The sequence below is a fragment of the Sprattus sprattus genome (genome assembly GCF_963457725.1).
Source record: "Sprattus sprattus genome assembly, chromosome: 1".
Lineage (NCBI taxonomy): Eukaryota > Metazoa > Chordata > Actinopteri > Clupeiformes > Clupeidae > Sprattus > Sprattus sprattus.
In genome coordinates, this window is record NC_137920.1 from 62,431,875 (window position 1) to 62,459,766 (window position 27,892).

The 27,892-nt window shown below is 44.3% G+C and overlaps 4 protein-coding genes across 5 annotated transcripts in view; all 4 read left to right on the forward strand.

The window, feature by feature from the left end:
- Positions 1-19,790, forward strand: part of LOC308364290 (protocadherin gamma-A11-like) — a gene marked incomplete at its 5' end in the record, with an annotated part of 212,701 nt that extends 192,911 nt beyond the window's left edge. For both annotated transcript variants that reach the window (XM_080837379.1, XM_080837380.1), the window contains 3 exons: positions 13,906-13,961; positions 15,783-15,889; positions 17,347-19,790. In XM_080837379.1, the coding sequence (XP_080693505.1) occupies positions 13,906-13,961; positions 15,783-15,889; positions 17,347-17,573 (390 nt within the window). In that variant the 3' untranslated portion in view covers positions 17,574-19,790. The remainder of the gene's footprint in view (positions 1-13,905; positions 13,962-15,782; positions 15,890-17,346) is intronic.
- On the forward strand, positions 436-2,895 carry LOC308366749 (protocadherin gamma-C5-like; the record flags this gene model as incomplete). Its single annotated transcript, XM_080840492.1, has 1 exon — positions 436-2,895. One exon carries the CDS (start codon positions 436-438, stop codon positions 2,893-2,895), a length of 2,460 nt encoding a protein of 819 aa, XP_080696618.1.
- Positions 7,072-9,459, forward strand: pcdh1g31 (protocadherin 1 gamma 31; the record flags this gene model as incomplete). Its single annotated transcript, XM_080840730.1, has 1 exon — positions 7,072-9,459. One exon carries the CDS (start codon positions 7,072-7,074, stop codon positions 9,457-9,459), a length of 2,388 nt encoding a protein of 795 aa, XP_080696856.1.
- On the forward strand, positions 9,943-12,438 carry LOC308367028 (protocadherin gamma-C5-like; the record flags this gene model as incomplete). Its single annotated transcript, XM_080840850.1, has 1 exon — positions 9,943-12,438. One exon carries the CDS (start codon positions 9,943-9,945, stop codon positions 12,436-12,438), a length of 2,496 nt encoding a protein of 831 aa, XP_080696976.1.
- Positions 19,791-27,892: the final 8,102 nt, after the last annotated feature.

The window sequence follows — 27,892 nt, forward strand, 5'->3', positions numbered from 1 at the left end:
CTCTATATATGCCAAAACATTATGATAAAGCGAAAATAGACATTTCCACAGCATCATCCATGCATCATTGCATAAAACCACAGGAGTGCATGCCGACAAACAACCATGAACAACACATTAAAGCACAGTTCATAAAATGTCGCTATGACTTTAAGAGATGTCCTAATGTTCATTGGGCTACAATGCTGTGGGAGCTTAGCCAATAGCATGTGAGACTGTACAGAGAGATCTACTCCCTTCCCCCGTTCAGCTCTGTATCCAGTTCAATGCTCAGAGCTGTTGTCGTAGAGGACGTGTAGACACCGATAGAAAAATGCTTTGGCCTTTATAAAGAAATGTTTTATTTTCCGTTCAATCATTAACTGTGTGCTCAGCATTGGGTTCTTTGATAAAAGATGAAGAAAAAGCTCGACGGCGGACGATAACGTCAGAGAGATGAATCGCTCTTTGCACATTCGCGGGTGGAGTTGGCGGACGCTGTGGATATTACATTTTGTGTTCTTGTGGAATAACGTTCAATCCCAAATCCGCTACACTATTCCAGAGGAGTTGAAGGAGGGATCTGTAGTGGGTAATATCGCAAAGGACCTCAGTCTGGATGTGGCTGATATTACAAACCGCAAATTACGGATAGCCTCTGAATCTGGTAACCATTATTTCACAGTGGACTTGGCCAAGGGTGAGTTGGTGGTCAATGAAAGAATAGACAGAGAGAACTTATGTGGACAAAGTGCTGTTTGTGTTTTGCCCTTGCGAGTCGTCGTTGAAAACCCTTTACAGCTGCATGGTATAGAGATAGACATCAAGGATATTAATGATAATGCTCCCGAGTTCCACGCGAAAGAAAGCGTACTCAAAATCGCCGAATCCATTACACCAGGAAAAAGATATATTCTAGAAAAGGCAAGCGATCCAGATGTAGGCATTAATAGCTTAAAGTCATATACATTAAGCAATAATGAATACTTCCGGTTAAATGTAAAGATTCTGAAAGATGGCGTGAAAATCCCCGAACTGATTGTGGAAAAAGCTTTAGACAGAGAAACTAAATCTTCACACCGACTTGTGTTGACTGCTTTGGACGGGGGTAGTCCGCCAAAATCAGGTACAACGCTGGTACTGGTAACAGTACAGGACAATAATGACAATGAACCGAAATTTGAACTGGCGTCATACAAGGCGTCTGTGCAGGAAAATGCAGAACTTGGGCATGTTGTTATTAGATTAAAAGCTAATGACTTAGATGAGGGCCTAAATGGTGAAATAGAGTACTCGTTCCATGCACATACGGCTGATACCATTAAGCAGACATTTGGAATAAACCCAGAAACAGGTGAAATATCGGTGATTGCAGCTCTAGATTATGAAGTGTGTAAGTCATATACCTTTGACGTTATTGCCAAAGACAAAGGAACTCCGGAACTAGAGGGAAATTCAGCTATCCAGATTGATGTTTTTGACGAAAACGACAACGCACCAGCAATCATATTAACATCTTTGCCCAGCCCTGTCGAAGAAAACGCACCTATAGGCACGGTTGTAGCTTTGATTAATGTTAAAGACTTGGATTCTGAGGACAATGGCAAAATCGAACTGGTCGTATCCCATGGTTTTCCATTTACATTGAAACCTTCTTTAGATAAACACTACTCTTTGGTAACTGCTGCACTGTTAGACCGCGAGGTAACTCCAGAGTACAATGTCGAAATCATTGCATCAGACTCGGGAACCCCGTCGTTGAAAACAAGTAAAAGTATCAAAGTTGAAGTGCTGGATGTCAATGATAACCCACCAGTTTTCTCACAGACTTCCTACAACGTGTTTCTAAGTGAAAATAATCCTGCAGGGTCTTCTTTGTTCTCTGTAACTGCAACAGATAAAGACCAAAACAAGAATGCAAAGTTAATATACTCTATTGTAGCCTCAAAATTTCAAGATATTCCAGCTTCGACTTACTTTTATATCAATTCGGAGAATGGAACAATCTATAGCATGAACTCATTTGACTACGAAAAACTAAAATTATTCAAAATCACAATTCAAGCTACAGATCAGGGTTCTCCGCCTCTTAGCAGTAACGCCACCGTTCATGTATTTATTATGGATCAAAACGACAATGTCCCCGCTGTCATTTACCCCTCCGCAGTCATGGGCTCTGTGTCTCATCAGAGGATGCCCCGCTCTGCTAAAGCGGGGAACCTCGTTACCAAGGTAACAGCTGTGGACGCAGACTCGGGCCACAACGCCTGGATTTCCTATAGACTCGCGGAAGCTACAGACTCGTCTCTGTTCGCTGTGAATCTTTATACTGGAGAGGTGAGGACTAAACGCTCTGTTTCAGAGCAGGATGACTCCTCTCAGAGACTGCTTATAGAGATCAAGGACAATGGCGAGCCAGTCCAGTCCACCACAGTCACGGTGGATATACTGATAGAGGATGGACTACACGAACCCATATCAGACTTCAAACAGAAAGCAACGGAAAAAGACAAGAAAAACAGTAAAATCACCTTCTACTTGATCCTGTCGCTAGCATCAGTTTCTGTTTTGTCTCTGTTAACGTTTTTCATACTTCTAATTAAGTGCGCTAGGGACAGTAGAGACAATGGCAGCTGCTGCATTAGCAGAGATTCTGACGGATACAAGAATCCCAACAGAAACCTACAGATCCAGCTGAACACTGACGGGCCTATTAAGTATGTGGAGGTTCTGGGAGGAGACATGATGTCTCAGAGTCAGTCGTTTGGGTCCTATCTGTCCCCTATGTCAGAATTCAGTGACTTCACTTTCGTCAAGCCCAGCAGCACACTAGACTTTAAGGATACATTACGTGGACTTGATGCGTCATTGCCAGACAGCGCATGGACGTTCGAGTGCCAACAGGTGAGACAATAATTTACAAAAAGTGACTGTATACATCCGGTAATGTATTTATCGTCGACATCTTTGCCTTTGTTCTTAACATAGTTTTTCCTCACAATAATAGATCTGTGGTTCAGACTGGATAATTTTTTTTTAATTCTTCGTCTTATCATGAGAGCACGCCCTTTGAGAGAGACCTATGACGTTTTACTCTAAATCATTACAGCAAATAAAAGTGTGGATGTGTGTGTGCACGAACGTTTGTTTGCTCAGTTTCAGCACCCTTCTTGTGGACAGCGACACTGCCCAGCACTGCTAGTTTCAATGGCTAAACGTCATGGCTATTTGGACTCTGTCCTAGTAGTACATAAATGATGGTCTTTACCCATGATGCTGTTTTAACGTTGCTTAGGATAGATTGCAGATAACATACTAAATCCTGACGATAAGATGAAACCCCTTGTTTAGCTCAATACGCTTGGTGTACACAGTTTTCTCAGTTTCTATCATCGTTTAGAGTATTTCACATACTGTGACACTATGGCAGTCCACACCGACAAGCCTACCCGGAAAGGCTGCGACTTTAAGAGGCGTCTTGTCTGTCATTGGACAACAGTGGTATGAGAACTAAGCCAATAGCGTGTGGGCCTGTATAGAGAGATCTACTCACTGCCCCTACTCAGCGTTGTAAGCAGTACAATGCTCAGAGAAAATATGAGAAAGGATGCACACACATCGATAGGAAAATGCTTGTGGAAAGTATGATTTTCTGTGAAAACAGTGACTGTATGCAGCTAAACACAGGGTTATTGGATAAAAAGATGAAAAATTTCGACTGCGAACGATAACGTCAGACAAAATGCGCTCGTTGCACATTCGCGGGTGGAGTTGGCGGACGCTGTGGATTTTATCCTTTGTGTTCTTGTGGAATAACGTCCAAGCCCAAATTCGTTACACCATTCCAGAGGAGTCAACGGAGGGGTCTGTAGTGGGAAATATTGCAAAGGATCTCGGTCTGGATGTGACTGACATTACAAACCGCAAATTACGGATAACTTCTGAATCTGGTAATCATTATTTCACTGTGGACTTGGCCAAGGGTGAGTTGTTGGTGAATGAGAGAATAGACAGAGAGAAGTTGTGTGGACAAAGTGCGATTTGTGTCCTGCCCTTGCAAGTCGTCGTCGAAAACCCTTTACAACTGCATGGCGTGGAAATAGACATTCAGGATATTAATGACAATACCCCAGAGTTTCATGCGAAAGAAATAGTACTAAAAATCGCGGAATCTACCACACCAGGTAAACGATTCCCTTTAGAAAAGGCAAGTGACCCAGATGTTGGTAGTAATAGTTTGCAATCATATATTTTAAGTAATAATGACTATTTTCGTTTAAATGTAAAATCTCTTAAAGACGGAATAAAGCTTCCTGAATTGATAGTGGATAAGGCTTTAGATAGAGAGACAGAATCATCACATCAACTCGTGTTGACGGCTGTGGATGGGGGTAGTCCTGCAAAAACAGGAACAATGCTTCTACAGATAAACGTTCAAGACGTTAACGACAATGACCCTAAATTTGATTCGGCAACCTACAAGTCATCTGTGCAGGAAAACGTTGAAATTGGGCATACAGTCACCAGGTTAAAAGCCACTGACTTAGATGAAGGTCCAAACAGCGAAATTGAATACTCTTTCCCTGCACACACAACTGACACAGTTCAGCAGATTTTTTCAATAAATCCAAAGACGGGTGAAATATCATTGATAGCAGCTTTAGATTATGAAGTGTGTAGGTCGTATACTTTCGACGTTATAGCTAAAGACAAAGGTGCTCCAGAACTAGAAGGTCACTCAGCTGTTCAGATTGATGTTCTTGATGAGAACGATAACGCACCAGAAATAATATTAACATCTTTGCCCAGTCCTGTGACAGAAAATGCGTCAATAGGCACCGTTGTAGCATTAATTAATGTGAAAGATTTAGATTCTGGTGTCAATGGTAAAGTTCAACTGAGCGTATCTCCTGGTTATCCATTTACATTAAAACCGTCTTTAGATAAACACTACTCCTTAGTAACGGATTCGTCATTAGATCGTGAAGTAACTCCAGAGTACAATGTCGAAATCATAGCATCTGACTCTGGTAACCCGTCGTTGAAAACAAGTAAAATTATAAAAGTTGAAGTGCTGGATGTTAATGATAATCCACCGTTTTTTTCACAATCTTCCTACAATGTTTTTCTAAGGGAAAATAACCCTGCAGGATCGTCTTTGTTCTCTATAACTGCCACGGATAAAGACCAAGACAAGAATGCTAAGTTAATATATTCAATCGTTGACTCGAAATTTCAAGATATTCCAGCTTCATCTTACTTTTATATCAACGCAGAAAATGGGACAATCTATAGCATGAACTCATTTGACTACGAAAAACTAAAATTATTCAAAATCACAATTCAAGCTACAGATCAGGGTTCTCCGTCTCTTAGCAGCAACGCCACCGTTCATGTATTCATTCAGGATCAAAACGACAATGTCCCCGCTGTCATTTACCCCTCCGCGGTCATGGGGTCTGTGTCTCATCAGAGGATGCCCCGGTCTGCTAAAACGGGGCACCTCGTTACCAAGGTAACAGCTGTGGATGCTGACTCAGGCCACAACGCCTGGATTTCCTATAGACTCATGGAAGCTACAGACTCGTCTCTGTTCGCTGTGAATCTTTATACTGGGGAGGTGAGGACTAAACGCTCTGTGTCAGAGCAGGATGACTCCTCTCAAAGACTGCTTATAGAGATCAAGGACAATGGAGAGCCAGTCCAATCCACAACAGTCACAGTTGATATACTGATAGAGGACGGACTACACGAACCCATCTCAGACTTCAAACAGAAAGCAACGGATAAAGAGAAGAAAAACAGTAAAATCACCCTTTACTTGATCCTGTCGCTAGCATCAGTTTCCGTTTTGTCTCTGTTAACGTTTTTCATACTTCTAATTAAATGCGCTAGAGACAGTAGTGGCAATGGCAGCTGCTGCATTAGAAGTGATTCTGATGGATACAAGAATCCCAACAGAAACCTACAGATTCAGCTCAACACAGACGGGCCTATTAAGTATGTGGAGGTTCTGGGAGGAGACATGATGTCTCAGAGTCAGTCGTTTGGGTCCTATCTGTCTCCGGTGTCAGAATTCAGTGACTTAACTTTTGTCAAGCCCAGCAGTACACTTGACTTTAAGGACACGTTGCGTGGGCTTGATGCGTCATTACCAGACAGTGCATGGACTTTTGAAAGTCAACAGGTGAGATTGAACCGTGATTTGACTTAACTTTTGCCACTGTTACGATGCCTATGCACAGTATTCGTTTTGCACTGAAAGTGATTGCCTTCATCTTGAACTGTATTACAAATTGTATCAAGAAATTCCGCACAGAAGTACCCCATAAAACACAACTGATCAAATGATGTAATTCAGTGCGTTGTACCATGTGATTTAACAATCAGCATAAAGTGCCCTATATCAATTTCAATTAAGTTTAGTTCAGCACCACAACAATGGACAGCGACATGTCACCATGCTTCCCTTTTCCCTTGAATGCAGTCGAAGTTCCTCTGTGATCATTATTGTAGGAATCTTGCTTGTTTTACAATAACAATTGGGCTATTGTGAGTCTGGGAGGGTAATCATTGCTGTTGTAGTCAGTAGAACTGCTATCCACAAATGTGTACTTTTTAAATATACAATGAATGGTTGATGTAATAATATAAATAATAATAAAATATATATGGGGGGAAAAAACAGACATCTACCCCTTTCTGTTTCTAGTTTATATAGCTATATTGACTGTTTCTTTAAGAAGCATCTCCTGTGCTATTGGATTATACAGACGGTCGAAGTGCACCAATGGCGTGCTCGACTGTACAAAGAGATCTACTCCCTCCCCCACACTCAGCCGTGTATACCCAACAATGATTAGAATGTGGAGAGAAAGAGAGTCGCTCCTCTTACTTGGAATCATAATGGATTTAAACGTGTTTTTATACCGGCATGGCCCGTTTCTGCCTATTACTTTTTTCAGTTAGAACACTGGGATTGAATCATTCTACTTCTTATTCAGGATATTGTGTTGATGGAAAATATCGAGGATGTCAAGCCCGTCATTCACCTCTGGAATAAGGCTAGAGCTATGGCTCCATTTATTTATCATGTGGACGACTACAACAGCTCAGATTCGGTACACTATACCAGAGGAGTTGAGCGTGGGGTCTGTTGTTGGACGTATTGCAAAGGACCTTGGTTTGGACCTCTCTGAGATTTCTGATCGTAAATTGCGTATAGCTTCAGAGGCTGAACATTTCTCTGTGGATTTAGGAAAGGGAAATTTGCTGGTAAGCGACAGAATCGACAGAGAAGAACTGTGCAGCCACAGCAATAGCTGTATGATACCATTAGAGATAATCATTGAGAATCCTCTACAGTTGTACAGAGTTGAGGTAGAAATACAGGATATAAATGACAACTCTCCCAGTTTTCAGTCAAAGGAGCACACATTACACATAGCAGAATCCACTGCTGCGGGTGTGCGTTTCTCTCTTGAGAGTGCACAAGATCCTGACGTTGGAAGTAATTCTCTAAAGTCGTACACATTAAACAAAAACGACCATTTTAAATTAAATGTCAAAGATCTGGGCGATGGACGAAAAGTTCCAGAGCTAGTGCTTGACAAAGTATTAGACCGTGAAAAGCAGGCAGTGCATCATTTATTCCTGACTGCCTTAGATGGAGGCAATCCTGCTAACTCTGGAACATCACAAATCGTAATAATCGTCCTTGATATCAATGACAATAACCCTGTGTTTGATAGCGCCTTATATAAAGCTACTGTTAGGGAAAACAGTGCGTTAGGCACGTCCGTTCTGACAGTGGAAGCAACCGATCTGGACGATGGTCCCAACGGCGAAATTGAATATTCCTTTGGCAAACGCACTCCTGATTCGGTGCGTTCTGTTTTTCAAATAGAACCTCAAACTGGACAAATTTATCTGAATGGAGTGGTCGATTATGAGACTACACCTACGTACAGGATAACTGTAATGGCCAGAGACAAAGGAATTCCAAAAATGGAGGGAGAATCTACCGTTCAAATAGATGTAGCCGATGTGAATGACAACCCTCCCGAGATAATTCTCACCTCGCAGCCGAGCCCAGTTAGGGAAGACGTGCCGAACGGGACTGTGGTGGCACTGATTAGAGTGCGAGACCCGGACACAGGCGACAACGGTAAAGTAACAGTGAATATTCCACCGAAAATTCCCTTTGCACTGAAGCACTCTTTCTCCAATAATTATGCTTTGGTTACTAAAGGGCCTCTAGACCGTGAGAAATTCCCTGAATATAATATAGAGGTATCTGCTTCTGATTTAGGTTCCCCTCCGCTCAGTAGCCAACGAACAATACCAGTGAGAATATTAGATGTTAATGATAATGCACCAACGTTTTCTCAGTCTTCCTATAACGTTTATATGAAAGAAAATAACACACCAGGCTCTATAATATATTCGGTTTCTGCATCGGATGCAGATGTTGGAGAGAATTCGAAGATAACCTACTCTGTATTAGAATCTAAGGTCCAAGATATAACGGTTGCATCCTATGTCTACATAAATTCAGATAATGGGAGTATTTTCAGCATGAATGCTTTTGACTACGAGAAAATGAAGGTGTTCCAGATCATAGTGCAGGCTAAAGACCAGGGTTCTCCGCCTCTTAGCAGTAACGCCAGCGTTCATGTTTTTATTCTGGATCAAAACGACAATGTCCCCTCTGTCATTTACCCCTCCACGGTCATGGGCTCTGTGTCTCATCAGAGGATGCCCCGGTCTGCTAAAACGGGGCACCTCGTTACCAAGGTAACAGCTGTGGATGCAGACTCGGGCCACAACGCCTGGGTTTCCTATAGACTCGCGGAAGCTACAGACTCGTCTCTGTTCGCTGTGAACCTTCATACTGGAGAGGTGAGGACTAAACGCTCTGTTTCAGAGCAGGATGACTCCTCTCAGAGACTGCTTATAGAGATCAAGGACAATGGAGAGCCAGTCCAGTCCACCACAGTCACAGTGGATATACTGATAGAGGACGGACCACACGAATCAATTTCAGACTTTAGACAGAAAGCAACGGAAAAAGACAAGAAAAACAGTAAAATCACCTTCTACTTGATTCTATCTCTAGCTTCAGTATCTGTGTTGTCGCTGTTAACGTGTTTTTTACTTTTAATTAAGTGCGCAAGAAGTAGTAGAGACAGTACAAGTTGCTGCATTAGCAGAGATTCTGACGGATACAAGAATCCCAACAGAAACCTACAGATCCAGCTCAACACTGACGGGCCTATTAAGTATGTGGAAGTTCTTGGAGGAGACATGATGTCTCAGAGTCAGTCGTTTGGATCTTATCTGTCCCCAATGTCAGAATTCAGTGACTTAACTTTCGTCAAGCCCAGCAGCACACTAGACTTTAAGGACACGTTGCGTGGGCTTGATGCATCTTTACCAGACAGTGCGTGGACGTTCGAATGTCAACAGGTGAGACACTAAACAGGCCTTTAATGGTTGAATCTATCTCTCCCCCCATCTCTCTCTGCTTGTGTTTGTGTGTGTGTGTGTGTGTGTGTGTGTGTGTGTGTGTGTGTGTGCGCGTTCGTGTGCGTGCACGCGAAGAGCAGATGTTACCCTTTCAAAAGGAGCACTCTATTATTATTCTTTTGAGAGAAGTTCAGCTCGGTCCTCCAATAGGATCGCATGTCCTTTGTTTCGTAGAATGCCCCTAACCCCACCACCCACTTCAACAATAGTTGTTTTACTTTTCGAGTTTGGCAAAACTTGCACACGCTCAGTGAGATTGTACCAGACAACCCTGTATCATGTTTTCTTGAGTTCAGCGTGAGATCAGAGTAGGTCAAGTGTGTAGGCTACATTACCACCACATCATGTGCGATAATTTAAGATAGTTGTTTAGACAATCAGTTGCGATGAAAGAGGTTTTTATCGTGGTACACGCTATCACAATACACTTGAGAGATGGAGCAACGCGTCTGGGAAGCAGAGACTTCGTGCCGACACAGGATGCTGTACTTATTTCCCATTTTGTTCCTGACAGCAGGTGCAGCGGACCTTTCCTATTCCGTATTTGAGGAATTAACACCGGGAACATACGTCGGAAATATAACCAAAGACTTGGGCATAGAAATGAGAACAATCCACAGAAGAAACCCGCGTGTTGTTTCGGAACCAAACTCCAGATACTTTGATATTAATGCTGCTAACGGTGCACTGGTTGTTCATCAAACTATGGACAGAGAAAGTCTTTGTGGGAGCCGTTCTCCGTGTTCTCTGCGTTTCAAAGTTACATTACAAAATCCTATGGAAATGTACCGTGTCTTAGTGGATATTGTGGACGTAAATGACAATACACCTCAGTTTCAGACTAAAAACACCACTTTGGAAGTGTCTGAGGCCGCCGCTCCAGGTACTACATTTCGGTTGGAGTGTGCTCAGGACTTGGATGTTGGCGTCAATTCTTTGCGCATATATGATCTTGGCCCGAATTACAATTTCGTTTTAAACGTCCAAACAAAAAGCGATGGTAGCAAATACCCAGTTCTTATTTTGAACAAACCACTCGACAGAGAAAAGCAGGACACATTTACTTTGGTCCTTTCTGCCGTCGATGGTGGAAATCCAGCGAAATCAGGTACCACTCTCGTTCACATGAACGTCCTGGATGTCAATGACAATGCGCCTGTCTTTGACCACCCTGTTATAAGAGTGAGCGTGTTGGAAAACTCCTCTCCCGGCGCTCTAGTCACAAAAATCAACGCTTCCGACTCGGATTATGGTCTGAACGCGGAGGTTTCATATCTATTTGATAAATACACTCCCGAGGACATTCTCAAACTCTTTAGCGTGGATTCGACAACAGGTGAAATTCACGTGAGGGGCGAGTTGGATCGTGAACTGGCAAGCGTTTATGACATCACTATCATAGCCAGGGACCGTGGAACACCCGCCATGGAGGGCTCTTGTAACCTCAAAGTGGAAATCATGGACGTGAATGACAATACGCCAACTATAGTCATTAACTCTCTCTCCAACGTCCTCAAAGAGGGTGTTGAATCAGGTACTGTGATTGCTATAATCACAGTAAAAGATGAGGATGCAGGTAAAAATGGAGAGCTCAGTGTACAAATTCCCCAAGGCTTGCCTTTTAAGCTTAGCCCTCCATTCGAGGAACACTATACTCTGATGACAGATGGCCCACTGGACAGGGAAACAGTGGCTGAATACACCATCACTGTTACGGCCACAGACTCTGGCTCGCCTTCCCGCTCCCAAAAGGAGTCTTTTGTCCTGAGCCTTTCAGATGTAAATGATAATGCCCCCCTATTTACCCAGGCCTCCTACACAGTGGAAATAGCTGAGAATAATGCCCCCAACACTCCCATTCTGACAGTGTCTGCATCTGATCCAGACTTGGGCGAGAATGGTAGTCTCTCCTTTTCTATCTTGGACACAGAGGTGCGTGGCTCCCCTGTGTCATCCTATGTGTATATCAATGCTGAAAAGGGCCACATCTATGCCCTGCGCCCTCTCGATCACGAGCAGATGAATGCCTTCCAGATTCACGTGCAAGTCCGTGATTCAGGGAGCCCAGCGCGTATCTCCAACGCTACCGTGCACGTTTTCGTCCTCGACCAGAATGACCATGCGCCAGCGGTCCTGTACCCCGCATTGCCCACAGACGGCGTCCTGCAGCTCACTCTGCAGCGCTCTGCAGGCATGGGGCACCTAGTTCAGCGCCTCGTTTGTGTGGATGGTGACAGCGGGCACAACGCCTGGCTGTTTTACAGTCTCTCAGGGCACGACGCTGACTTCTTCCACGTCGGGGCTCACACTGGAGAGCTGCGTCTGGCCCGCAAACTCACTCAGGAGGATGCTGGCCTGGTGCTGAGCTTCGCCGTGCTCGTGCAGGACAACGGCAAGCCTGCCATCTCCACCACCGTGGCAGTGAACGTGACCTTGGTTGAGAAGGTCGCGGACGTGTCTTCTCAGCGCCGCAGCACCACCTCAAGGAAGGCCCACGGGTCGGATGTGACCCTCTACCTCATCCTGTCCCTGTCTTGCGTGTTAGTCGTGACGTTCCTGACCTCCGCGTTGCTGGTGGTGCGTTGGTTCAGACACCGCGGCCAGCTGTCCTGCCTCGGATACACCTTCTTCTCCAAACATGCCCTTCACAAACACAGGCACCACCAAGACCTGCAGCTGCAGATCAACATGGATGGGCCCATGAGATACATTGAGGTGGTGGGAGACCCCCAGGATGCACACAAACGCACTTTAGGGCCCTGTTACTCAACACTGTCCAGCTTCAGCGACTTTGTGTTTGTAAAGTCACCAATTACCGGTCAGAATACAGTGGGCATGAGCCTCTCCAAGAAACTGTTTGCCAACTCAGTGAGCAAGGTGAGCACAAAGTCTCCAAAACTGTATCTCCCTCTAAATGAGTGGAAGTCTTGATCAGACAGAGTAATCCCAAAGACAGACATAATTTTACATAATAAATTAAATATGCTGTGATGTTGGGGAGAGGGATGTGCATAGGTACATAGACGTAATGCAGTGCAGTAGAGCATCACTTAAATATTAAAACTCCCTGAGGGGCCTCACAAACGAACACTGGTGAACTTCCTGGAACTAAATAGAGACTGTGTTTCACAGCAGGGCACACATGGCTTGTGTGGGAACATGTCCCTACCTGTGGAGTGTGTGTGTGTGTGTGTGTGTGTGTGTGTGTGTGTGTGTGTGCACGCTCGGGGAGTTGGAGCAGGGGGTAATGGTCTACTTGGGCGTCACAAACAGCGAGACAGAGCATGTGCATTATGGATGTGTGGGTGAGTGAGTGAGTGTGTGTGAGTGAGAGACAGGAATATCTCCATTCTGTGTGTTTGTGTTGATTTTGTGGGACCAGAGTATCATCAGGCTCAATCACCCCTAGTAACCTCACTATGTGTAACCAGTACTGTAGCCTCCGTGACTCAATCTCTGCGGCCCTTCGCTCTCTGACTCAGGCCTCGCCATTCACTGACATACTTACAGAGCGAAGCATACCAGACACTCTGCCGACTACTTCAAGGAAAGAGCACTATTTTTAGATGGCTGGCTAATATTTTGTAAGGAAGACCATATAAAAATGTCCCCTCTGATGAGGGAAGTTGCAGAACAACCTTTTTACTGACAGGCCTTGCTAGAAAGGAACATAGTGTGGGGGGGGTATCATGCCTTTGGAAAGACTTACCCAAGTTGGTTTTAGTGAGTCATGACACACAGTGAATCTGACCCACTGAGTTTTATGAGGATAGCGCACACAGCTTGTGGTTTTGACAGCGAGCAGGGTGTGTAATCCTGTCTGGGGTTTAAGGGATCAGCAGGGCAGGGCATTAATGCCACACGTGCTGCTCTCTGAGGAAGCAGAACTAGGTTGGACTCGTGGAAAGAGAAGGCTTATCCATAATTTGAGCTAAAACGGAGAGAGACTGGGCCAGCTCGGACTGTACTGGACCGTGGGTGTAAGTGCATTAGAAGGGTGGTACAACATGGCCTGGTAGATGGGGAAAGAATGTTTTGTTTGCCTGTGTTTTTTTTTTACCCCAGGATGTGTCCATTCTGGGCTGTAAATGAACTCAGGCGTGGCAGCTACAGAATAAAACCATCAATTATTCACACCCTCATCCCCTCTGTGGCATGTTCTCTGAGGCAGCCAGCCTTGGCTTGCTTTCTTTTCCTGTTGTTGTCCTCCCTCTCTCTCTCTCTCTATCTCTTTTGTTGTGGCTATTGCTAAATCTTTTTTCATTGAGACCTCATAAATACTTTCCTTCAACAGTTATTGACCTGGAAGGATCCGGAACCGACGCATAGAGTTCTGAATAGAGAACCGATCTATAGAGTCCAGTTTTTAAACGCTGTTTTCTTTTCTCGTTCCTCTAGCAAAAACCACCCAATGACTGGCGTCTTCAACCGAACCAACGACCTGGACCAAGCGGGTGAGTTCGCTGTGCCATTTTGCAATCACGCTCAAACAAATGCTGTCTGCCACATTCTAATTAAACCATTTGATTCTGATCAATGAGAGATATTCACCAAGCACACTACAATATCCGGAATTGTGATCCAAGTATGTGGATCAGTACACGGAACACTAACTTTCGAGAGCCGTACGCTGACTTCCGGAACAAGTTGCCCTTCAAAACCAATTAATTTTATGGGTCATGCTGTTCTTGTTACTGTGTGAGAGGGTTAATTTCTACATAATGTGATAGATGTTACAGCCAGTAGATTTTACAGAGAGGTCTGGTCACAGAGTCTCCGTATGAGATGTGTCTCTGAAACAGGATGCTACTACATATATCATTTTCACTGGATTTAACATGTGTAGGAAGTTTTGAAGCATTAATGTTTACCCCAGCCTAGTTTAGATGTACACATAGCTTAGCACAGTAGTGTAAAGTTTGCATTTAGATTTCTATTACAGTGAACGTCTACACAAACCCATCGCAACCCATCTCAAAGCCTATGGTGGAGCTTCCTTGGTCTACCCTGCCCCTTTACCATGAGGCAGACACTGACTAGTAGCTGGTACTTTGCTCATGCATAACAATGTGCCCCACGTGGTGTAGAGAGGCTGAAAGGCCCTGTCATTGTGTTTCAGCCAGCACAGGTTCCACACCATTCAGCAGAGATGGACCCCATACGAGAAGTCGAGGTAGAGTTGCGTGGCTTAGGAGTAGCAGGCTATGTGCTAATGACTGCTTGTGGTAGAAAGAGAGTCGTATTTTTATTTTTTTAAAGCAGCTTTTTTTCTTGTAAGGAGCTCTATCTCTACCCCAAGTTTGGCTGTTCTCTGTCAAGCGTGAAGCCCACTGTCAGTCTGTTGCCTGTGTTTGTTTGAGCTGTGGGTACCTACTCTCTCTCTACCCAGACCCACCCAGTATGTCCACAGTAGAGATTAAATTGTTTTGGAGCAATGTATTCGTAGTTTGTGTGTAGGCCTTCTATGTGTTTTTGCTCTTTTCATCTGATGTAGCAATACATGTATACATAAAAGCACATGACTCGCTGTATGTTGTGGAGCTGTGTGTACTGTGTGTAGCTTAGACCTGTTTTTGCCTGTGCATCCTAAAAAGGTCTGTAGGCTTTAAGTTGGAGATGTGTAGTTTGTCCTTGTATCTTTAGAATATACTTTCATGTTACTATGGTTCTATCTCTCTCTCTCTCTCTCTCTTTCTGTTAGTGTGTGTGTGTGTAATAATATGTTTGAAGTGTGGCAGTGGATTGATTGCTTTCTGGATAAAGCCTACAATTGAAAAAAAACTCAAAGTAGACTGTTCTCTGGTAAAAGGTACAGTGTAATAGCTGGGTTCACAAAACATAGATGGGTGGTTTAGGATTAATCAACAACTGCTCCCTATCAAGGGCAATGTGTAAGTCATCTAGGAATGTATGTATATGTATATGTATATGTATGTATGTGTGTGTGTGTGTGTGTGTGTGTGTGTGTTGGTTTGTATCAGGCTGCTCTAGTGCTCCTACATGCTGGGTGTGCTCTTCCTATGTCTTGATGCTGCTGCTGATGACGCCCATGTGAATGTGTTGTCTTGGCTCAAAGCTGGGACAGCTGCTGCTGAAACAGAACGAGGCACCACATTCATTATGTTCTATATGTGCATATGTGATTCAATGACAGAACTGGAAAAAAAGACTGCCGGTTTGTGTTTATTTGTCTGCCCGTGTCTGACTGTCTCTCTCTGTGTGTGTGTTTTCTTGATCACAAATGTCCCTCTAACGAGCGCTCTTGTCTCCTCCAGAGCTGGCCCCCTCCCTGAGGGAGCAGGTGTGGTTGCCGGCACTGGACCCTGGCCCAACCCCCCCACCGAGGCTGAGCAACTCCATGTTCTTATGGCCGGAGCCAACGGTGAGTGTGCCTCCATCACAAATCACTTGCACTATCCCTGTGCTGAGATCAGATCAATAAAAGCACCTACCCTATCAAAGAGGGGAAAGGAAGAAAGAGAAGTGTAAAAAAAAGAAACAAAAGGTAGTGGGCTTATTAGAAATGGGGAATAATGCGTTTGTGGGAGAAAAAAAGACAGATGAAAGACCATTTTGAAGCCATGCTTATGCCATTGCGTATACAGTATATTCATTTAACTCTACATAGATATGTGTGTGCGCGTGCATTTACGTGTTTGTGAGCTGATGATGAAGTAGAGAGAGACAGCAAGAGAAAGAGAAAAAGAAAAAGAAAAAGAAAAGAGACAACACACAAGGCTCACAACAGAAATCTGTGCTGATGGAAGCTGCGTGTCTCTGACACCATAAGCGGGGTTCTGTTTTCTGAACCACTCCTCTGCCAAGCAGCCTACATACAAATGAGCCTGGTTTCTTGACATCACATTATCACCGAACTGCCTCTTCCACTCTCTCGGGCTTTCTAGTCTGCACAAGCAGGGATCGCTTAAGAGATGCACACACACAGATCAGTGTGTGTGTGTGTGTGTGTATATCATGATGGTGTGTGTGCATGGTGTGTGGATGTTCATGAGAGCAGTCATTGACTTGGGATTGACTGGAGGAGAGAGACTAAGGACAGGGAACTCTTTGTGCCCATTCCACACAGCTGCACTCAGTGCCTGAAACTCTCACTGTCTTTCCAGTGTGTGTGTGTATGTGTGTAGCCAGTTTTAACACTGGATTCTGCAACAGAATTCAACCGCCATGACAAGGATTCTTAGTTTAATGAGCACAAAGCTCAAATGCTACGGACATTTCTGCTAACTTCAGAGGACTGAAATAGAAAATAATATTGTGCTATATCTGTTTTATATGGTGTGGAGACTTTTCATTTCTAAAATGAAATTACCTCCATGTTATCAGCACCCGTTTGACTGGTAGGCTGCATGTATGCAAGCGTGTGCTGTATGGTAGAGAATAAGGGAGAGAAGGAGGTCATGGCTGACTGAGTGGGAGTGTGTGTGTGTGTGTGTGTGTGTGCGTGCGTGCTATGTGTGTATGTGAGTGTGCAGCAAGCTGCGTTGGGCTGGGGGAGGGGAGGCTCGCTTCCCGGGAACAAATCTCGTTTGCTGAGCCGGAGCTGCAATGCAGCAGTGCGCTCGCTGACTGGTGCCTGTGAATTATGAGCCTGTGCGGCCCATAAACACCTTTGCTATAACCGCTCTTGCGTCTCTTCTCCACATCCCCCCTCTCATCTCATCTGTCTCTCATTCTGCCTTTTCCTGTGTTCTCTTTCTCTCTTTATTCTATCCATCTATTTGTCTCCTTCTTTAATTTTCTATCTATGTATCTATCTATCTATCTATCTTCTCTCTCTTTCTCCCTTCTCCCCATCTCCACTGCTGTTTCCCTTAGAAGTGAGTGAAGCCACGGCGACCATGGGACCTCGCTACAATGCCCAGTATGTCCCCGACTACCGCCAGAACGTCTACATCCCCGGCAGCACCGCCACCCTGACGGCCAACCCGCAGCAGCCACCCCAGCAGGCCCTGCCCCCGCCACAGGGCATGCCCCCAACAGAAGCCCCCAAGGCTGCCCAGACCCCTGCCAGCAAGAAGAAGTCCACCAAGAAGGACAAGAAGTAAGCTGAGGCGTTTGGCGTGGGAAGCGGCGATAGCCCCAAACATACAGCTTGATTCCATATCCCGCTCTCTATCTACTCCTGATGGTGTGTTAGCTACCTTCTTTTGTTTCGCTTTGTGCTTCTCTCACTGTTTTAGTTGAGACAAAAAAAGCTTCAGAAAAAGAGAACCTCAAGCACTGAGGTTGTAGTATTATGCTGTACTTTGTTTAGAGATTTTTTTGTGTCCTTTTTTTATTTCCTTCTTCTGTCATTATTTAGTCGTATGTATACTGCCTATCTTGGTCTTGCTCCTTGGTCTTGACTTCATATTTTGAACAGCAATTTCAATCTTCAGTTAAGGTGAGGGGTGCATGAGATAAGGGAGATGTATTCACATGGTATTTCAAGACCCTGTAGTTTAAAACAGGGACGTGTGTCCATGTTGTGTAAGATAATTTTACTGTGGAGAAAAAAAAGACAAAAGAAGAATGATAACAGGTCGTTTGTCATGCAAAGGATTTTAATGTTCCTTTCTAAATGAAAAGTAGATGCTTCTTGTGGTGACAAGAACGACAATGTTTTGTTAGACTTCTTACTCTAAGATGATGTGCCATAGCTCGAGACAATTGCATGACCCAACATAACCCAAGGAATTAGGCCTATTAAGACAGACTATGCAGTGGAACAAAGAGATTTTTGATGGATCTGAATTAGTATGACCTAAATTTGAGCTTGTTACAACTAATGGCAAGAATCATATTCAATGTTTGAGTCATATAGAAGAACCAGATCGAACTCTTGATGTTTATAAGATTATTTTAGACAACCAGATAGATTTTAGTTGTTTAACAAGAAGAGCTCAATGTGAAGTCTGCACTGTTCCACTTGTAGTTAGACTTCAGCCCAAAGTTTTCTCTCTCTCTGTGTTTTTCTTACCTTACAAACGTGCATCACATCAAGTATTGTATTGGATTAGAGTTGGTTTGACAACACATTTTTTACCAATCTTACCATTTGATTAGTGTTACGCCATATTGGCCCAATCATACAGGGTCTGTTATATGTGGTAATGATGGTCCCATAGACAGAGCTCTACTATCATAAAGTGCTTGTGGAGAGAAATAACATGAAGGTATTTGGGAAGTAGAATTCGAAGGAATGGGTAAAGTAGGCAGAGGTTTTGGGGAAGCGGATTCTAAAGAGTGAGTGAATTGGAGGAAGAGCCGAGACTCTTCGCAGACAATAACCAGAAAGGCTCCGTAACATTTTGAAGGATGAAACCCTAAACTAGCACACGGGTGATTGGGTGATTTGCCACAGAGGAAAGTGTTTTCGGCTACGCTTCATCCACTACAACACTTGCGCCCAAACTGGGATACTCACGCCGTTAAAGAGCACACACAAACACAGGCTTTTGGCAAGATTTACACTTGTGGCAATACCTGCCCATGCTCCACATGGGCCAGATGGTAGAGATGGAGATGGCCGCATACTGGCTAAACACAAAGCAATGGCAGTCCACTCTGATGTAGTGTTTTTTGTAGACTTGCCCAGAATGTTTGACACCTGCCTTTTACTCCAGCACCCTAAGAGCACCACCACTCTTCCCTGATGTATATAAATCACATAGCCAGTCAGTACGAGCTCCAGCCCGGCTCCAGACCGGCTTCTACTGGAATGTTTAGACTATTTTTAAGAAAGACAAAAGTAAAAGATGGGGGGAAAAAAACAAGAAAAAAAAAACATTAACCTCTTATGTGTAGTGTGATATAGTATGCGCATTTAGGCCAAACTAACCAACCTGTAAATAATCAAATTTAAACTCTTGCAAAAGACACACAGTTGTAGGCTTGAAGCTTGTGAAATATTGTGCATATTTTTGTGTTTTCCTCTCTCTCTATCGCTCTCTCTCTCTCTCTATCTCTCTTTGTCCTTCTCTCGTTTTCTTCTGTTTGATCACTGAGACTTTTAAGAATAACACAGCACACTAAAATGTCTTTGAGGTGTTTCCTCATTCCTGTGTACTCTTTTCTGTGTTTGTAATTTCAATCAATTGTTAGTGTTGCTGGAATGCCATCCCTGTCCAAATGAATATAAATATATATTAATGTGCGTCTTCTGCTGGAATACTTAATATACTGTAATATCTTTCATATTAAATGCTTAGAGCTTCATGTTACACGTTTATTTTATATGCTAATATTTATATTGCTGTTTATTTGTTTATGTTTTTTTTCTTTATTCCCTGAACACTGACATTTCAAAATAAAAGTTCACTGGAGCTTTTGACAATGTCTTGGTTTGGGTTTATTCTTTTTGTGTTGATGTCCACTTGGTTATGCCCCACTTTTGTACTTGGTGGGGGTCAAATGGATTACTGCTTTTAACGGACCAAACCAGTGTCTTGCTGGGTTAAAAAAGGATTGGAAGGCTATGCTTAATCATCTGGTATTTATTTATTAAACAGTGTTTAAACATGGGAAGTAAAATGTAGAGCCTCTTAACAATCCTTATCCCAGCTACATGTTACCTCCAACCACACACATACTCTCTCCGATTCCACAGGGCATCTTCACCCTATAATCTATCCTCACACTTTCATATGACTTGTGCCAGACTGCGTTGACTATTAGCTGCACTCTCCATCACGATCCTGACTCCGCAGCAGCGCATTGCATTCTCTCGACGCCATGTAGCTCTAAATCGGAGATGACCCATTTTATCCACCCCACATTTAATCAGCTCAGAAACACCAAGGAGGAAAAACATCACAGTCAATTTGAAAGGGAGGCTCTGCAGAGATTTGGGAAGTAGGACGTTAACCCCCCTTTCCTTTGCACGCTCGCACCAAAAATCCATTTTTAGCACGATCATACGTCAAAGGGAGACGGGGGAGGGAGAGGCAGAGGACGACAACCACCGTTTCCCACTGCAGCATAGAAACCTGTGGGACACAAAAGGAGGACCTACTGGGCAATGTGTTGATCCATAAAACATAACAGAAGCCCTCTGGGACTCTCTCTTCATGCTGTTCAAATCTGATCAAGCTCGCTAATGCATGTGCAATCCACTGGTAGGAATGGTCCCTGAGGACTGCAGATGAAAAGAGAGGGATAGGAGGAGAAAGAAATTAGGGGGGGGGGGGGGGGGGGGGATTGTGGTGCCTGCAAGATGATGACAAATACAGGAAACATGCACATCTGGACCTTGGGTAAAATGGGAGAGCACTGCAATAAGTGCCAGTGAGGCATGGGCATTATTTAGTCTATAAATAGCAACTGGAGCTGCATGCATGGCAGACTGCATACAAAGTCACAAGTGAAATGGTTTTTGTTGGCAACTGTAACCATGCCAATGTTGTTTCATAAACACAAACACAGTCTTTTATTATTTGGTAATTTTTTTTTTATTTGACACTAATTTAGCCTCGAGAAAACAATAACAAGAATTTTAACACAAACAGCATTAACATTTGTGTCCTGTGACAAGTGGTCAATGTAAAAGGACTATTAAAGCTAATCGTCATTTAACATGCTTCAAAGACCAACACTGAAATGCCTTTCTCCTCTACCGCCATTACAAAATGGCCGATATTGCAAACCTCTGCAGCGGTTGCCAAGGTGACGGTGGAAGAACTGCATACTCGGAAGCAGCTTCCCATCCTTGTGGTGGTGAGCAGGCGGGGCAGAGAGCGAAACATCGGCAATACACATAGACACCCTTCAACTAGCCTTGTCAAGTGTCTTAATTGCAATCAGTTCCAGAAAATGCTAATTATGACACTGTGATTACTGTCACATGCCCTGTGTGTAGTGTCATTGGAACAAAGAGTGACATCAGAGGGGAAACTTGCTACTCTGCCCTGGCAAAATGTTAGCCTGATTTCTGCTGAACCAGCCAGCTTCCTCTCCTTAATATAATCAGGAGGAGGAGGCAGGTAACAGATAGTTTGTTTGGGTTTTCACCCTGTCAGACGCAAACGTACGCCCTTGTTTCCAATCAAACCTCGCATTAAAGAGCAAATGCAATGTCTTTCCCCGAGCACGCATGCTTGATTTTTGGCTACGACTCAGCTCTGGTGGTTTGACGTGTTGTAGTGCTTTATTTCCATTTTTGACTTTTTCACCCTCTTTCCTCAGCTGAGATCCCAGCAATCCTCCTAAGCGCTTGACAGAGTGCGGTGGAGTAGATCAGACTGCATTAAAGGATCAGATGAGAGAGAGAGAGAGAGAGATATGCCCATAGCTGCTGAGGTGCTAAGCTTTTCATTTACATGCCGATAGTGTGATCATTAGGCCAATCAAGGCCATTAACCAGACCAGAGAGGAAGAGAGAACCCAATCACTGCATCTCTATATTGCCTGCCTACCCCAAAACCAATGATACATTTATAAACCATTCTATACAGGAAAAGGCCATAGGTCTAATTCAGCTTAATCTGGACATTAAACAGAAAGCTTTATAAGATCAAAATAGATCACTAGTCATCGGCTCCTCTAACACCATCCCATCTGAATCTGGGACGCATCTGGCTCAAATACGGGCCATATCTGGCCCAGTGTCAGCTGGTCTCAGACTCTCCTCTCATGCATTTCATCACCTCTCAGTTACCGGGCAGACCTCGGGGAGAGGTGTGAACAGTGTGCAAAAAAACTTCTCATTGGTCATCAGCACTTCGCTGACTGGTCCCTAGTGACCGCTCTGTAGTGGGTCACACGTCTGTGTCCATGACAGATGTCTCTTGCGGAGGCCAATGGCCCGTGCCTAAGGTCGCCTTCATGAGGAAAGGTCAAATGGTTTTTCCATCACAGAGACTTAAGGGATTCATGGGCAGGATGCAAACGCACACTCGTCAACAGGTCGCAGTGTATGGCACTGATTTCTTACATGAAGAAATACTCGGAAGTATCGGATGCCTTGTGTGTGCGTGAGTGTGGGTTTTCCAAACAAAGCCTGGGCATTGTCTTTTGAAACCCCCAACGTAGCTATGTGTGTGTGTGTGTGTGTGTGTGTGCGCGCATGTGCGTGTGTGTTTTTGCGGTGTGGCCACACTTTCTTTGTTCTGCTTTTGTTCCGTCACACACAGTGCTGAAGTCATTCACTGTGAATAAAAGATCCAGGGAGAAAGAGAGAGAGGGAGAGAGAGTTATTCTGCTGGAATAAAGGACTCCATCTGGTAAGCGAACGAGTCAACCAATCCCCCAACCCCAAGCCAACTCCCCTCCTCTCGCCTCCACACACCACCCCCACCCACAGCAACACCCACACCCACTCCTTCTCCCTCTTCCTCTTCCTCTCCCTCTCCCTCCCCCTCCCCCTCTCCCTCTCCCTCTCCCTCTCCCTCTCCCTCTCCCTCTCTGCTGACGACCAACAGCACAGCACACACAGAGCCCCGAATGAAAGGAAATAAAATCCACTGCAGCTGCCGTTGTCATGGAAACTGGGCAATGTCAACTCAGCCCTCCCACCGGCAGCAGTCATGAAGAGAGACAAAAAAATTATCATTGTTAGGTTGAGCTTTATATGTATTTGTGTATATGTGCTGTCCTCAGTGCACTTGTGTTGAACATCAGTTCCATTTATCATATACTGCATTTTTCCTTCTTAGACAATGCTTGCAAGTAGGTGATGGGGCTTGCTCCACATCTTATTGGAGTGACAGTTACCTGGTTTAATTCTGTGCTAATTGACCAAACCAGGTAGAGGCAAAAGAGGTTAAATAATCACAAGGTCCTAGGAGACCTTCTAAGAAAAGCTTCGGCTGACTATGTCAGCCCCCTCGGCCTACTTGAGCGCATCAAAGCTAAAACAGCATGACGTCATGCCACCTATGCAGTATCCCCCCCCTATGTCTCTCTCCTTCTCTCTCCCTCCCTCCCTCTATCTCCCTCTGTCTCCCTCTCTCTCCCTCTCTCTCCCTCTGCGCTATTTATATATCTTCTCAGTCTTTTATTCGTCCCTGCATTGCCACTCTACCCTGCCATGGTTCTCTAGCCCTGTGCTCTATAATATTTATGGGGCATGAAGCACAGACATTCTACAGGGACTTCATCAAACATGCCTGCTCCCCGATTCCCTCTTCCCCTCCGCCCCCGCCGTTACCATGGCAACCTCTCATCCCTCTCAACCTACATTTTGAGGGTATCAGGCAGAGGAGCTAGACTGAATTCTGAGTGACTGAGTGTGATCGGCTTCTCTGTGTGTGTGTGTGTGTGTGTCTGTGTGCACAATCCCAATTCAAGTCCATGTATGTCAGCAGCACACATATGAACTGAATGTGTGTCTCTATAGATATGACTTCTGAATGACTGCTGAAAGACTGAAAGCAATAAGAAAGCCCAGTCTCTTTTGTTTGTGAGCTTCTCCTAATCACTCCCTGTTAATGGTCCTACCAAGTTGTTTCTGATCTGGCCCCAGTCCATCAAAAACACATCAAGCGACAGCAGTACCATTTCCCGGTAAGAGGATTACTGCCTGTCTCTGTGCTCTCTCTCTCTCTCCTTTCTTTTCCTCTTCTCCTTGTTCCTCATCCTGTTGTCTCTCTCTCATTTCAATGCTGTGGTCCAGTGACCTTATCTATTTCAGGATCTCAGACACAAGGAGGGATAGACACATCCAATGTACATACACATTTTGTTGCCTACACGCCTGGACGCACACACATACACAGACACACACAAACACATACACACACATGCTCGGAGGGATGGAGAGGACCAACACGAGCAAGGAGCCAGGTAACTATGGCAACAGACATGGAAAGAAAGAGAGAGAAATGACATGCTTCCTCCCTCTTCCACTGCTTGTCGGGTAAACAGACAAGGGAGGGGGAGGTGGCTGCTTTCAACATGCAGCCATGGATTCTGACATAGTGGCTCACACAGAAACCACTGTTTACTGCTGACTGTCCAGTCCACTTCGTCTTAGTGCCTTTGCTGATGGTGACACAGACTGAATACCCCAAAATCCTTTAAAAATGAATGAGAATTTTAAATCACCTTGGCAGCTCTGGACAGATTATAACACAGTCTCTCACAGACAAAGGAATGGCTCACCGATTTTTTCAGACAAAGGCGCATGCTCTGAGCTTTTTAGATGATGACACACCCACCTTAATACATATCAAAGGCTCTGAAAGAAGCGATTTTCATACAACCTTTGGATTTTTGTGTCAGTACTTTTTCATAAACACTCTCAGTAAGCACTTTCACGTTTCTCTGATAGTGAAAGATATACAAGGATATTGGCATATGTTATTGGTTGCATTGTTCTATTTATTTGTTTATTTCAATCAGGCCATTGAGTCTTTTGCTGATCTGAGCAGATGTAGGAAGAGTGGGAGGCTGTTGGGGGTGGGGGTGGGGAGGGAGGGGTTAAGAGGATGAGGAGGGCAGATAATCACCCCATTGCCGGAGAAATGTGCTGTTGTTTGTCTGTGCTGCTGTGCCTCAATCCAGAACCCTGATCTCACAGAAGAATATCAAGCACATGTTTAGGTTAATTACTATAGGTTCTATGTGCCACAACGACCTGAAATGCATAGTAAGTAGAACATTTGAAAATTCTATGATGAAAATTCAGGGTTCTACCTTTTAAACAAGCCACAGAAGTGTGGTTACTACGCCGGGGTAGGATATTTATTTGTTATCGTGTTCTCTGTACTTCCCCAAGAACTCACCACATGAGTCACCTCCAGTGCCATTAAGATAAGTGTACTAAGCCAGAAGACTGGAGCACTGCCAAGAAATACAGGTGGGGAATAACAGACAGACAGACAGACAGACAGACAGACAGCAGTGAAGGCCCTCTCACACAGAAGGGCAGTGGACCGCACAGCTACAGTGCCCTGAGGCCTTTTAATGGGGTGTACCGATCCAGTGATCTGGCCAACGCCCACGTCAGATCAACAACGTCACCCACTAACACAAGCGTGAGAATTGCCCTAGATTCAGTGTGATGCCCCCTAACCCCCCCTCCTCCCACACACACACACACACACACACACACACACACACCAGACATTTCCTAAAGAGAAATCAATCTCTAAATCAGCCCAGATACTAAATTCATATAGAGATACGTCTATCGATCATTACCAATACTATTTTCCAATACACCATTAAACAGCAAGGGAGAGTTGCTAAGGACAGATCACACTGACACTATCTACCTATCGCTATTGATTTCTCTTCTCTATCGTAACATCACTGCAATGACTATAGAAGGAAACTAAACCACTTGAGTGATCTTAAAGAAACCCAGAGAGAGGCTGTGACCTCCAAATGATAGTGTCTTGACCAGATTCACTTCACAGCTCAATACTCTGCAAAATACTGGGCAACAGAGCAAACACTAAGTTGCCCATTCAGGAATCCGGCTTGTGTTTGCCAAAACCCTCTTTCAGCTATGATAACCGTTAAATCGTACAATGATCTTAGTGCTAAAGTGGTTTGGGTAAGCCCAGATCACCATGATCAATACCAATACCACACATAGCTCCAAATACCCTACATGTAGTGAAGTGAAAGTTGGATCAAAGTGGATGTCAAGCGCATCTACAGTCTAATGCAGTCCCATTGCATTGGTTGCTCCAAGAGGCTAGAGCAGGGCGCACACTGCTGCTGTCGGGAGGGCCTTGCTGGTGATTGAGTCGTCACTCTGACAGATGACTGTCAGTGCGCTGAAGGGGACGGACAGTGTGTCCTGGCGCAAATGAGCATGTCCCCGCGATTCCACACAGTGTGTTTTACATGCAGGCGTGTAATAAGCGCTGCATGTCGAAGATTAAACTCATGAAGACTATTAACAGCCACTGCTGAAGAAGAGGGAAATGTGAGCGCATAATTGGCAGCCTCCTGGTGTTTCTGGTGTTTGACAGCAGAGAACTAGCACTTATCCAGTGGCAGTCTTTCCATCATGACGTTTACTTTGTCTTGTGTGTTTCTGTGTACAAAGAGTAGAACCTCTTCTTATTACACCTCACACAGAAACTGACCCTGTTCAGTCTGGACCGTTATTGTTTTCTGGTCAAATCTCACTGACAATAAAAACAATCCACATAAAACCTCAATGAAATATAAATGAGACTTCAGTGATGCATTGTGTATCCATCCCAAGGGCTAATGAGTGTGGGAGAGGTCAATCTATTTGGAACTGAAATGCACATCATAACCTAATGATAAAACTGGGACAGTCGTTGTTGAATGACCACTGTCACAATCAATATTATGTTCCCTTAAATGGCAAGGATTTTGACCGAGGGGACAAAGAAGGTTGTTTTTTTCCTCCTCTGTTGGGTGACGTGTTCTACCTGGAGACTCCCACTCCCTTCGTCCAATCAGCACCTTAAGACGCTGACTCCTCCTGCTGATTGGCTGTCTGAGCCTCCAAGGCTCGACGCCAAATTGATGTAAAGGCTGAGGCTGCAGGGCGATGGAGGGGATCGGTGGGGACTGAAATGAGGGCGGGGGTACGTCTGAACCAGCCATGACCCACAGCTTGTAATGAACAATCCTTTTTCTCCTGTCAAGACGGAAAGGGGCGGGGGTGTTGATCTGGCAGTGGAGACGGAAAAAGGAAAACAAGCCACAAGCAGGAATGTGGTCACACACAAAGCTCCTGGAGGACTAATGGTTTTAATTGATTGTTCATTGTCTCAATCAGCAAAGTATTTAAGATGATTATCTGTCTCTATCTATAGACCCACCTCACACCAAATAAAATGTAATATACAGTACCTATTTGAGGGCACTAATGTATCAGTGCAACTTAATCTACTGACAACAATGAGTTCATAATTTATTTTCAATGCATAAATCCATGTATTTGAGGGAAATAACTTGTTGGATATCTGTTCAAACAGTATATGACAGATTAACTGGGCCACAGTGGTTTTCAGTCATCCATTTCTCTGTTGGACAGACAATGTGAGGTGAGTTATCCGAATGACCTGTTTCTGTTCTGTGTGAATGATCAAATGAGACTGGACGCATTCACCACCTGAGGCCCATGGCGGACTCCCTCTCGAGACACTTCAAATTTCTGAGACTGTAAATAGCCTTAACTGTCTGACTTTCACAGAGGAGGAGACAAAAACAGACATACACTCACACACAACACATACACACAACATATACTGTCCACATGCATTGCACACAATCATGTACACTCTTCCACACAGGAATCGTACAGAAATTCTTAATTCCTAAGAAAGGGTAAAACTAGCGCAATATGTGGGTGAGTGAAAAAGACGGAAAAACGGTAGAAAGGTTCTCAAAATAGTCCTCTGCTCTTGAGGACACCCACACCCATCCACGTAAGCATGACGCAAAAACGTACACA